Source organism: Chlamydotis macqueenii, chromosome 2 (assembly GCF_036417535.1).
Source record: "Chlamydotis macqueenii isolate bChlMac1 chromosome 2, bChlMac1.mat, whole genome shotgun sequence".
NCBI classification, from domain to species: domain Eukaryota; kingdom Metazoa; phylum Chordata; class Aves; order Otidiformes; family Otididae; genus Chlamydotis; species Chlamydotis macqueenii.
Window position 1 is genome coordinate 261,089 of NC_141557.1, and position 13,252 is coordinate 274,340.

Below are 13,252 nucleotides of genomic sequence, written 5' to 3' on the forward strand. Positions count from 1 at the left end.
CCGCAGCTCGGAGGGCAGAGGCCACAGCTCCCTTCGTTCAAGCCCGTGACGAGGAAATTAAATTTCAGCAGAGAACAACTGGGAGAACCAAAGGATGGCCCCTGGGGCAGGCAGCGCCGCGTCAGCGCGGGCGGACGCTGCGGGGCAGGGCCCCTTTGCCGTCGTTCCCTCGCACCCGCGCTCAGCTCACGGTGTCACCGGCAGAGCAGGGCTGGGGCGGTGAAACCTTGCACCGATTTCAGGTACCAAGAGCGTAAGAAAGGGGGACTAAAACCGAATGCGCCCCGGCCCTGCCCCTGCCCTCTGCTGAGCTGCGGGGAAAGCTCCGGCACCACCCGCAGCCCCGCCAGCCCCAGCGCCTGCACGGCCAAGTGTGAAGTACCTGTTCCTGTCCCGCCCTGCCCCGCGCGAGGGCTCGCCTGCGTTACAAACGTTCTCGAAGCCTCACAACAGCCCTGTGAGGTAGGTCACCGTCTTCACGTGACACGGGATCCAAGGCAAAGCTGGGATTAAACTCCAGATTTCTCAGCTCACGCTGTGCCCGTCGCAATCCTCCTTCCACAGAAATATGGTCCCTGTTCATAGAAAACAAAGCATGTGGTGGCTCCCTCCTGGCTTCCCACAGGAGAAAGCGCTCACCGGCAGACTGGCGTCTACAATCACGTCCTGTGTTGTACAAGTTACAGGGATCCGGCCTCCTTGACATAGGGAGAACACAAAATAATAATAATAAAAAAACAACAACGCAAGAGGACAAAAAGTACAGGCAGATTAGGAACGACAAGTCACATCTCACACTCGTGACGCCACGGCTGCACTCGCGCTGTGGGGTGGCAGGGCCCCGCTGCGCGGCTCGGAGATCCCGCGTTGAGTGTCACATCCATCCAGCGCCTTCCGGGCTTCCTGCCCTCCGTCATCCTCAGGGCACGCGGCGCAGGGAAGAGCGAAGGCGACAACGATCACCACGCTGCACCGGAGCTGCTGGATCCACGCGCTGCCCGGCCCCCGGAGCAGGCGCAGCCACAAGCCGAGGTGTCCGTCCTCCTCTTGAGCGCGGAGCAGCTCTCGCAGCGGAGCCGCTCCAGCACGGCCCTGTGGGGATGGGGCAGAGGAGCGCCCGCAGCAGCCTCGGCCTCGCTTTCCAGCTCAGGGACTGACGCTGTGAAGAACGGAGGAGGTGGGCACCCGCAAAGCTGGCGTCGGGGTTCGTCGGCGCTCCCAGTCCGTTCCAGGCGGTGTGGCGCTGGATCCTCCTACGCGGTGACCATGCACGGAGCCGACAGCAGGAGATTCAGACAACATTAATCTTCTAGGATGGAGAGAGATGACTTCACAAGGGATAAATAGAACTTTATTTAAATAAACATTTGTGAACATCTTTATACAAATTACAAGTCCCCACACAATCCTCCAGCTCCGCCTAAGCGCCAAAGCTGCCGGGAGGGCCTTTGAGCAGATCCACCAGGATGTCAAGCAGCTGGCTGTGCTGGTGGTGCAGGTCCCCGGGGATGGCCGCCATCTCGTAGCACAGGCACGTCTCCACCATCTTGGAGAGCGACACGCGGAAGTCGCGCAGGAGGCGGATGGTGTAGGAGTCTCCCTCCAGCACCAGGAGATCGCTGTCTGTCAGGGAGACCGTTGCTCGCCAGCCGTCATCTTGGGGAGAAGAGAGGGCGTGAGAAGCGGGACCGGTGCTGACCCGTTCCAGCCTGCGCTGGCCGCTCAGCCATCTCCACCACTGCCACCACGCGCGGCACAGGTCCTCCCCACGCTCGTTTCAGCCCAGAGCGAGGGACTCAACTGCACCAAACGCTTCCCACAAAAGCCAGGCAGTGCTCTGACCCATCACGCTGGGATCCTCCCGCTGTTTCCCACAGGATGAGATTAATTGCACAGTCGAGGGCCAGAGACCAACTGCAGCACTGCCAAAACCCGCGGGCCAAAGCAACGCACCCCCGGGGAGAAGGGCTCGCTCCTCCCCACACACGAGGCCAGCTCAGCTCCTCGTTCCCCAGGGACGAGCCTCCAGGCACGAGCCGGTGTGCCCAGCCCGCCTGTGGACAGGTTTCCTTGTCCCCTCGCAGAGCTACAGCGCAGAACAGCTCGCAAATCACCACCTCTGTGGCCCTCGTACAGCAAAGCCCCGTCCAAAGCAAGGGGCTCAGAGAGCAGGGGAAGCGTTGGGCGACGGAAGGAGCAGAGCTGCTCGGTGTAGAGACTGGGGGAGCCACCCCGCAGCGGCTGCGGCACTCACCTCGGACGTGGATATCCGTGTCGGTCATGAGCAGCACGGCCAGCGGGTGGACCTGGGAGGAGTCCCGCACAAACACCCCGCCGTTGGACTTCACCGCCATGAAGTACGTCAGCCAGCGGCTGTACAGCTTGGACGCCTCCCTGCACAGGGGAACAGCGTCATCAACCATGGGCAGAGGCGCGCTGCGCTCCGGGACCAGCACACGCGGCCCAGGTGGTGTCAGGGTCCTCGGCGCAGGCAGCTGGTGCCGCGAAGCGCACAGCGTGGGGTCCCCACCCTCCTACGGCCACGCAGGTAGGTCACCCACCTGTTGATCGTTGACTTGTGGAGCAGAACGGTGCCAGCCTTTGTCCGGTACGCGTAGCTGTTGGGTTTGAACTTCCCTTGACGGGTCACTTTGCCTTGTCTCACCTGAAACGAGAAGAGCGCCTCAAACACCACGCAGCAGGCACGGCGCACGAGCGGCCAGGCTGGCTCTCCCCGCCGCTGCCTCTCCTACGCGTGCGCAGGACAGGTTCCTCCTCTGCGTTAGCAGGGTCTGTACGTGGGGGCGACCAGACCCGGCAGTCACCAAACGCCACACGAGGGGCAGCAATAGGAGGAGGGAGATGCCACCTCAGCGGCTCCCAGACCAAACCTACAGGAGCCCAAGAACGGGCCTGCGCAGGCTCGGGGGCCGCTCCTCAGGAGGAGCGATCCAGGGGCAGCGCTGGGGCAGCGGGCGGAGGCACACGCAGGCAGCCTGCCTAGCACACACGCTCCCAAGAGAGTGCAAGCGTCTCCGGCACCTCCGCGCTTCCCTGTGTGCCCCGCAGCGACCAGCAAGCCCACGAGCGATGGCAGAGCCGGGAGCCCGTACCTGGATGAGGTTGGGGTAGAGCCCAGCCATGAGGACTCCCTTGACCAGTTCCTCCTCTTCGCTGTACTGGTTACATACGGAGGAGGGCATGGTACAGTCAGACGGCGACGACACCAGGAAGGCTTCGTAGAGGTTCTCGGAGAACTGCTTGACAAGGCCTACAGGGAGGAGACAGCCCCAGCAGTGAGACGCACCCTCTCCTTCGCCACGCTGAAGGAAACAACCTCGGCAGCACAGCACCAGCTCCGGCCTCGGCGCTAGGACAGGAGATCTGCCCTGCCTGTGGCCTCCCTGGCACCCAGGCCTGCGCCCACTCCACCAGTCACTTGCTCAGTCCACCCCATTTGTGCACCACGTTCTTCACAGCGCTTCAGCTTTTTCAGAGGGCAGAAGCAGGCCTCTGGGACTCACCGTTGATGAAGCGAAGGCTGGGGCCGTACAGGTAGTAGTCCTGCAGGTAGTTATCCCTGGCACGACTGTCTCTGCGCCTCAGCACCTCCTCCCAGCCGGCCACCGCTCTGACAAACGCGAGGTGATCGCTCCCACTCTCCCGGCTCAGAACAGCCTTGGCCTGGCGGACAGACACACGCGTCAGCCAAGGGGCAGCTCCTTCCCCGCCTGCTTTCTACCTCCCTCCAGGAGAGGCTCCTCACCTTGTCCACCTCGGCACGGTTTTGCAGGCTGCTGCTGAAGGGGTCCCGGGTGAGGCAGGAAACGATGACGAGCAGAGGGTGGAGGCAGCGGTAGATGGACGCCAAGACAATGGCCTTTGCCAGCCGAGGATCTGTGGAGATCTGCGCAAGGCGTTTGCCCAAAGTGGTGAGGGCTTCTCGCTGGTCCAGCACGCCTGCAACAGAGTCGCCCATGAGGGCGCATCCGTCAGCTCCAAGCGGGGACAAAGCAGTGGCTGGTGGCTCTGGGGAGCTGCCAGGAGAACCCGCCTACCGGGCTTGGAGGATTTGGTGGAACCTCCCAGGTCTGAGTGACCCAAGGCCAAAGAAAAGGCTATAACAGGTGACAATCAACAAGACTGAACTCCAGATCACAATTTTCCTTCTTTCTCTGTCATCCTTCTCTTCTTTTTTTTTTTTAAACCTTGGGAAGTTAACCCCACTTCTTGAGCAAAGCAGAGTGGGAAATAAAACAGCACTGCAACACGTGCAGCTTGCGAAGTCCCTATCAGCTGCCGTCCCTATCGAGGGACAGTCCTGCCCAGTCTGTCCCGCAGGATCCTGTGCCAACTCCCACTGCCCGTGTTTAGATAGCAAACATGTTTCCATCCCACCCGCACATGGACAGAGCATTAGCTCACCGATCTCCTGCAGCAAGATCACTGCTTCATCCACAGCTTTGATGTCAGGGCTGTCCAGAGCCTTGGAGAGAAATTCAACTGCCTGCAACACAGCAGGGGGAAGGGAAGAGAAATAAAGGGCATGTTTCCCATCCGGGAGCGTGGGAGAGCCCTCGAGCCCACTGCCCGCCCCAGGCCGCTCCACGGTTCCCTCTGCCTACAGGGCTATGAGCTCAGCCCTCTCCACTCCTGCAGAATCTTTCAGACGTACTCTGTAATCTAACTCATCTATGCATTTCCTGGTCTTAACTCCCCTAGACAGCACCGCGTTTAGGAACGCGAAAACTGAAGTCAGCAGCACCTTGGGTTTTCCCTACTCATGTTCGCCGTCAAATCACGTCTCTGGAACCGCACCAGGCAGGCCACGTCCTGCTGGTTCCGCTGGCCGCAGTCCTGCACGCACTGTGCTTACCGTTTTCTCCGGCATGTGGATCTTGGCCTGAACCACCAGGTTCTCCAGCGGGGTGCGCAGGATCTCCGGAACCTGGTAAGTTGGCATCTTGTCCAGGCGGCTGCGAGGGAAGAGGTGATAGGCGAATCCTGACTGGCAGCGGCCAGCACGCCCTCGCCTCTGCACCACGTTGGACTTGGACACCCACACCGTTTCCAGGCAGGACACCTAGGAGAAGAAGGATTCGGCGTGAACACTGCCACGGCTCTCTGCCCTGTTTAAACGCAGCCTTCCATCCAGCCCGCAGACCTCGAACTCCTCACGTCTGATGAGCCATCCTGCTGAAGGGCAAGGGAAGCCTTCCCCACTCCCCTGCACCTTGCAGGCAGCAGCGTGACGGCCTGAGCCCGTTTGCCAGACACCTGCCCTGGTGCTCATCCCGCTGCCCTGCCGGGAGCTGCCTGCGGAGCGTGGACCCTGCCTCCCCCGCTGTGTGCCGGCACAGGCACTGCAGGGTCTGCACCGTGAGATGAACTGGGTTAGAACTGGGCAAATACAAAAGGGTTGGGTTTAAACCGGTGTGAATCGCCAGCTGGCCCCGGGAGGTGCTCGAGCAGAGAGAGGGAAAGGGGCAGCGGTACACAGCCAGAATCCCTCCTTCCAAAAGGAACACCGGCACGGCTGCCTTCACGTTGTTATGGAAGTGTGGGCACAGGAGCCTTCGCACGGCCCAGCGCCGCCAGAAAAAGGGCCCGAGAGCAGCGCAGCCCCTCAGTCAGCCTTAAAGCTGAGTAACAAACGAAGGCATTAGGGTTAAGGTAGCTTCAAACAGGAGCAGTTTGTGGTGAAGTCACAGAAGAGGGCAGAAAGCAAATGGAAAAGCTAGCAATGTTAGATGGCATTGACAGAGAGACGGGAAGGGAGCACAGTTTGCCTTAAATTTATTTGAAGGTGCCAGACTTTTCCCTGTTCAGCAGAACTTGCTGGGGAGCCTGTGAGGGAGCTTGGTAAAGGCAAGCACTCCCTGAACGACGAGTCAAACACTCTGTCCCCAAACAGGGGCACAGTGCTGGTGCCCCAGGGGCCAAATGGGAAGCAGCTCCATCATCCCCATTAACGGCATCTCAGACGTTGCTCTGAGAACATCCGTTAGCTCCAGTATGTCCCAAATGCACTTCGAGGTGAGAAAGCGTCAGTACCTTGGTCTTTAGATCGTAGCGTTCCTCCTTGTGCGTGCCACTGTCCACTACGTGGACAATGTCGTTGATGGTGATGGAGGTCTCCGCGATGTTGGTGGCCAGGACAATCTTCCTGACACCAGGTGGAGGCCGCTGGAAGATGTTTTGCTGGTCCATCATGGGGATGTTGGAGTGCACTAGGAGATAAAAAAGAGTCAGGCCTGCCCTGCTCAGCTGCTTCGCCGTACAAAGCCAGGGCGGGCAGAGATTCTCAGCCCTCTCATACCATCACCTCCCGCTTCCAGAAATGGAGGACAGGGATGGGGACACCACTTGTAATACTGATGGTTATTGTCAGCAGTCTCCTGCCAGCCAGACCCCATGAGAAATCTTCCACACATCATCAGGGAAGGCCTCATTTCAGTTGCCTCAACCTATGGCTGAACATCAGCAGGAGCTCTGATCACCTCCCGGCCCAGGGAGGCTAACGGAACCACCAGAACTTCCTGGGTCCCAAACAGAAGGCCCGCTCCCTCCCGCGGCCCAGTTCTGCGGCCCCTCCTTTTCACAAGACCTGTGGGGCAGCGGAAGGGGGTATCCTCACTGTCATTTGGTTTCCCTTGGTCCAAAATGGTTATCAGCAAGGGTCTGTAGCTCTCCTGCATCACATATTTGCCCTATTACAGCGATGCAGAGAAATTCCCAGCAGCTGCACAGAACACCAGGGGAGCACCAGAAGATGCAGCTTTCACAAAAGAACACCTGCGTTTATTAGCAACCGAGCTGCTCAGAGCTGTGCTCCTGGCTGGCCTCATTTGGCCATTTGGTCTTCCCGCATTGGGAAGACCATTAGAAAACAAACAGAAAACGGACAAACAAACCAACCAACTCCAAAGATCTTGCAGCCTTGCAGAGTAACACTGATTTTTGTCATAAATTTCCCATTAAATTCACTAATGAAAGCTAAGCTACAGAGTACATCTCCATCCCACAGAACAGGTCTTGAAGATCTTTTCTGTGTAGGCTCATCATGCAACTACAGCAACGCAGAATTTAGCAGTTTCTTCCTTGCCCAATTCTGAACTGCCAGAGGCAAACAGGAAGCCAGTTTCTTTGATCGTGTACAGGCTTGGACGGCCTCTGCTAGGAGGAGTTATTTGTGCTTCACATGCACAATTACACAACAGGTACACACATCGGAGCACACAAGCTTGCTCTGTGTTGGAGCGCAACAGCGGAAGGGGCTCGTCAATCGGCTCATCCATTCCCCTGACTCCCGGGGAGAAAAGGTCTGGCACTGCCATCTCACCTGGCAAGACGAGGTACCGGCTGTTCTGAGACCCCAGCATCTCTAGCAGCCGCTGCTGCACTCCTTTGATTTCCTGCCAACCAGGGAGGAAGCAGAGAATCCCACCTGAAACAGAGCAAGAGTAAGAACAAGCGACCTAGAAATCCAAGCATTTTTCCCCAACTGGAGACACAGGAACTGCTTCTGTTGCACTGAAGGGACACCTGTTATTTCCCCAAGTTCACAGCAACCTTTAGGCCAAGGAACTCAAAGAAAAGCAAGGCCCTGGTCCGTGATGTCCCCTGCCAGCCAATCTCTAAGGAAACCCGCATCACACCTACTGTGAACAAAGGACAGCTACAGCCGTTATGGGAAGTCAGACCCAAGGGAACGTTCGTCCAGACCTCAAACCTGCTTTGCTGTATCGGCCACTGCGAGCTCCTTAGGGCAAGGTTTTAAAGCCAGAACGAAACCAGGCTACTTCTACTTTGAGACTGAACACCTTTGAAACACTTAGAAGTCATCTGAGAGTCCAGTCTTCTTCACAAAAACATCACCTCCCAGGCAAAGATATTTAACAGGAACGGGTCTCCAATAGAAAAAAAATAACTACATTGTGCAGCGCAAGGTTGCAAATGCTGGAGCACAGGCAAGTCTTGCCCTCCATGCCCCTAGGAACAGCAGTATCCCAGGACGCCAAGACTGAGACACTGAGGACTCGGACGCTGTCTTAGCCAAAGGCTCAGAATTAGCTCAGGCCACACTGCTTGAGACCACTCTGTTCAAGAGGAATTCAGGCAGCCCTTCAGAAGTCAGCTCAGCATCCTGTTTTCTCTGCAAAGGGTCTGGGCTCTGCAGGGTTCACTCTTTTTCCCCCTCAGCAAACGGAAAGAGCAAGGGGGCAAAGCAGAACCTACCTGGTTCTCCGTGGGCATCAATCTGGAGTACGAGGTCGGTGATCAGATCAAGATCAAGAACACATTCATCATCTGATTGCTGGATAAAACAGGAGGACACATGCAGATAAATGAGTGGCAGTCTAGCAGAGAGCAGAAAGGCACACAGCTTCCCAGAGCGTCTTCTGGAGACAGCAAATCCCTGCACTTGGACGGCCTGCCCAGGACTAGGAGCCAGGAACCTCAGGAGCCTGGTTCTGGCTCCATCTGGAACCTGCTCTGGTCACAGCCGTTGCCAGTTGCTCTTCTGTGCAGTGAGAATGCACAGCCCCTTTCCCCTTCTCAAGCCTTGGAAGCTAACCAAGATTTGTGTACCTCTACTGAACAGCACCCGACAACTAACAAAAAACAACATGGCATTTTTGGAGATAAAACTGTGCCATATGCACCTGAGACTTCAAATCCGCCAGGCACAGAGCAGCAGCTTTTCTGTCTCTCAGTAACCTGGAACATACGTATCAGGCCAGCTTAAAAAGCGCAGGTACAGAACCCAGCCACAACAGAAACAGGAAAACTGCCCTGAAGGCAATGGGACACCTCAGCAAGTTTGCTGACAATAACAAAACTGGGAAAAGCGGCTGATAGACCAGGTAGTTGCTGAGCCGCAGGGAGGGATCTCCACAGGCTGGAGCTGACAGCCTCTAGCCCAGCCGGCTGGACAAGATGATCTCTAGAGGTCCCTGCCAACCTCAACAGCTCTGTGACTCCACGACCCACAGCTGAGGCAGGAATACCCACAGCAAGGAGTACACGACTGGAGGGCATTTTCCAGAGGAGACTAGTTGCAAAAAGCAGTTATCAGGGAACTCAGTCATGCAGGACGGCGAGCACTTCGGTTCCAGACTGCTGTAAGCCATAACCGTCCTCGTCTTGGACTAGGCTTGCACACAGCACGCAAACGCTCAAGTCTGCATCTGTATGTACGTACACAAGTACAATGAGCTGTTAGCTTACTCAAACATAAACAAACTTCACATTAAAGAGGGATAAAAGTAACTTCGATCCAAGTCTGAAGTCATCTTTATCCGTAATTTAATGAAAATACTCTGGGATTCTATCGAGCTGATTCACCTCACACGGGCTGACTGGGTACTAAAGCTCAGCACACACTGTCCGACAGCCACAGCAGAGAGGGACCGGGTCCAGGCCCAGACTCTCCCCGGCTGATATGCCAGAAATCAGTGCCTCATCCAAGGGAAACAGCTTCAACACCCTGCATACCCACCTTGATCTCATAGTGCCGATGTCGGTGCCGGCCCAGCTTGGCCAAGATCTCCTCCAGGTAGTACTCCTTCACCGGGTACATGAAACCCGGCACCTTGACCACAGGACAATCCCCAAAGTAATGCGAGAAACGCTGGTTGTCTCCTGTGGCGCTCATTAAAACCAGGCGCAGGTCGGGGTTGAGCTTCTGGATGCCTTTCAGCAGGATGAGCAGGAAATCAGTGTTGACGTCTCGCTCGTGGACCTCATCGACCACGACGTGGCTGACGCCCTCCAGGCTGGGGTTCCCCTGCAGCTTCCGCAGCAGGATGCCCACGGTGCAGAAGAGCAGGGCTCCTCCCCTGGCAGGCGGCTTGCTCTCCAGTCGCACCTGGTAGCCTACGTTCTTCCTCATGTTGGGACCCAACTCTTGTGCCACGCGCTGGGCGACCGAGATGGCACTGATCCTCCGTGGCTGGGTGATCACTACGTTGCAGCGGGCGCCGCGTCCCTCCAGGATGTAATGTTCCAGCAGGAGCTGAGGGATCCTCGTGGTCTTCCCACAGCCTGTGTCTCCTGCTATTACCACTACAGGGTTCTGCTCAATGGCTGACAGGATAGTGTCCTTGTGAGGATCTACTGGCAGCGGGTGGCTCTCCTGCCACGAGGATCCTCTCCTTTTCCAGAGGGCCAGGAGATTCTGGCTAAGGCGTACTTCCTCTGCTTCCAACATGGGTATGTATGTCTTCCCCGTGATTGCATCGCTTATCGCGCCAGACTCCTTGCTCAGGTTCATCATGTCATCGGCAATCCGGGGCCTGGATTCCCTGATGTCCACTGGATACTGGGAGAGATGGAGAAAGTTGGCAGGGACAAAGAGATTAGTACCGGTCCTGAGAAGGACAGAAAGAAACAAGCGCTTGGAACAGACTCAGCCAGGCTGGCCTTGCCGTGACCATGAAGCTTTGCCAAAATCTCTTCAGATTTTAGGTAACCCTGCCACTTACATTCTGAATTGAGGTTATTTAAAGTGAGAACAGTGAGAATTTACTTGGGCAGCTCCCCTATTTCAAGAGGTATTAGCGCCGATGCCTGAAATAACAGGTACAACACAGTAACTTGAGCTCCCCATGTCAGCGGCTACACTGCACGCAAGTGATGCAACGGCCCCTCAAAGACAACTTTTGGAAACTATCAAGTTACACCACCACCCTTCTCTCCCTCAGGAAGCCCAGACACATAACTTGCACAAAACGTAAGCGTTCAGCTAAGCCAGAAATATTCTATCTTGGCAAAAGAAAAAACAGAAGTCCCACATCCCGCAGGAAGAACCAAAAGGAGCAACAATAGGTCAGGAATTGTCTAGAACACAAATCAAAGCATTGGCCCAGATGTTCGCAGGATTAAGAGTTCAGCTACAAATCAGTACTTCGGGATGCGGCCTTATTCAGTCGCAGAGCCAAGCCTTCCACACACGGTGCGACAGCTCGGGGTCACGGAAGCATGGGACGCAGACCAAGCTCCTTAAAGACGCTGCTGTTTTTCTAACTTCTCTAGCCCTTAGTTCAGCCACTCAGAGCAGGTCATTCAGAAGCAGCCGCTGTCTTAGGCGCAGCCTTGGCTTTCTAGGACGCTCACTACTGCTTCATTTATGGTATCTGTGAGATGCTGTAAAGATCGCCCGGGATCTTTACTGTTCAGGCCCAAGAGTGCTGCGTCAGTGAGTTGCCAACTCCCAAACACAGGCATTGCTTTCAATGACGTCAATAAGCGACATGCATTTGTACCTGAGCCGTGCTCAACCTCACCTCAGTGCCAGCTCCTGCTGTGACAGTGAATGCTCCTAAGGAACCCTGTCTCGGCACTGCTTCAGCTCTCACGGGTGTCTGTCCACCAGGAAGAGGGATCTCCTGGGTGAGAGCACCATCAGGTGCACCCACCTGCACCCACCACTAACGCACAATACTGTGAGGGACTCTCCCAAGGGACATGTCTGAGTACTGGCACCTGGGCCTCGTAAAGCTACGAGGCACAACCAGAGTTTGACGGAACCAAGGCCTACACAAGGCAGCATTCACAAGCCTACAAAGGAGGCTATCAGCAAGCCAAAATCACACTCCGTGACATCCCAAAAACCAAATAATGCGGACAAATGTCACAAATGCATACAGAGAAGGCCCACTGCCCAGAAAGGGTCGTCCTTCCCCAAAGGTCAGCAGAGACTGAACAGTTTTTGTGGCAAACTATCAAGCCGTGAATTCCCTCAACATTTTGACGTGAAGCTCTCGACCCACGTGCAACTCCTGAAGTTAAACGGGATCAGCCAAAGATGGTTCTCAGCCAGCTGAGCAAGCCTTACGTGATTCAGATAGTTCTCAATCTTGCGCAGGGTTGCTTCGGGGACTTTGATGTGGCAGGGTTTCCTCTGGTTCTCACCAAGTTCCCGGAGCGAAGTCATGTTGTACATGGCATGGCTGAGGGGGTTGTTGTTCTTGTCCACCAAGCCAAGGCTCTGCAAAGGAAGAGGCAAAGATCTATCAGGCACAAGACTGCTACACACAACGTGCCAGGATACAGAGCACACAGGTCCTACATGTTCAGACAGGCTAACTCCTTACCCCATATCCCAAATCCATCACTTCCTGCTTTTGCCATGGCAAGAAACAATAAATGATTCCATCTCAACCCTGGTGAAACCGCCACGCCGGAGCCAACTGCTGCCTGCCCCCAACACAATACTTGCAAGGTCCTAGACAGACTCATCAAAGAAACAGCAGCCACAGTTGTATCTGACAAAACCCTCTTGCAAGGTCTGTTAGCTCTCTCGCTATGGTTCTGGTATGTTGTGCCAATTCAGTAAGTCCTACACTATTTTCTTAGACTTCCCCTCTGCTGGCTCTAGAGTCTGCAGCAAAACTACTGCAGCAGTGTGTCTGGATTACTCCACCTACAAGAATGAGAAGACAGTCTGTCTTAGTAGACAGCAGCAAGGTGACCAGGAGAACAGGCTAACACTTCCAGAGTGATCCCTACACATCACTTTTTTTCTGAGGGCTCAAAACAAGCAGAGTCTTCAAGGCGTCATCACAGATTAGACACTAGAGGGCAACAACAGCAGTCTGGACTGAATCCTAAGGTTTGAAATACATGTTTATTGAGCGTGAAGTCAAAGATCAGGAAGTTTCAGGCATTGTCCCATTAGGCTCAAATATTGTAGGTCAGGTGCAAGGAGCCTCTGATCATAGACACATTAGACATGGGATGTAGGAGCCACGTGCGCTTACCTTCAGCTTCTGACAGGCCAGCGCTGCTGCTTTGTTTTCTGCCTCCACCTTGCGACGGCCCTTGGCAGCAAAAGTCATTGGACAGGGCCAGCGGAGCGTGAGCTTGCAGATCTTGGTCTTGGTGCCTACTGTACGGAACTGCATGTATTCCTAAAAAACACAAACATCATCTGATTTCAGGGGGTGTTAACAGCTTACATAACTAGGCAGGCATCTTCAAATACACCCAAGTATTTCTAAGCAGAGCTTGAATTGTTTTTTGGGGGTTTGGTTTGTTTTTAACAGTGTACTAGAACAGGTTTACTACCCCGAGTTCCACTCCCACAGCTCACAAGGCGCTAGCTAAGCAGAAGTGAGAGCAGACAGCTGTGCGGAGGACGTCACCGAGAGCCTATGGGACGGAGCACAGCTACTGTTCGCTAAGCACATGAGGTCTGGAAAGGAACTGGGTGGCACGCACCAAGGAGGAGGATCACCGGATACTGGCA

At 55.5% G+C, this 13,252-nt stretch overlaps 1 protein-coding gene across 4 annotated transcripts in view; it reads right to left on the bottom strand.

The window, feature by feature from the left end:
• Nucleotides 1-1,329: 1,329 nt before the first annotated feature.
• Nucleotides 1,330-13,252, bottom strand: part of DHX30 (DExH-box helicase 30) — a 35,284-nt gene continuing 23,361 nt past the window's right edge. For all 4 annotated transcript variants that reach the window (XM_086741623.1, XM_086741621.1, XM_086741620.1 and 1 more), the window contains 14 exons: nt 12,765-12,914; nt 11,840-11,992; nt 9,503-10,324; nt 8,239-8,317; nt 7,343-7,447; nt 6,055-6,230; nt 4,877-5,083; nt 4,426-4,507; nt 3,767-3,960; nt 3,525-3,684; nt 3,114-3,271; nt 2,562-2,665; nt 2,255-2,394; nt 1,330-1,656 (listed from right to left, as the gene is read on the bottom strand). In XM_086741623.1, coding sequence (XP_086597749.1) covers nt 1,421-1,656; nt 2,255-2,394; nt 2,562-2,665; nt 3,114-3,271; nt 3,525-3,684; nt 3,767-3,960; nt 4,426-4,507; nt 4,877-5,083; nt 6,055-6,230; nt 7,343-7,447; nt 8,239-8,317; nt 9,503-10,324; nt 11,840-11,992; nt 12,765-12,914 — 2,766 coding nt within the window. In that variant the 3' untranslated portion in view covers nt 1,330-1,420. The remainder of the gene's footprint in view (nt 1,657-2,254; nt 2,395-2,561; nt 2,666-3,113; nt 3,272-3,524; nt 3,685-3,766; nt 3,961-4,425; nt 4,508-4,876; nt 5,084-6,054; nt 6,231-7,342; nt 7,448-8,238; nt 8,318-9,502; nt 10,325-11,839; nt 11,993-12,764; nt 12,915-13,252) is intronic.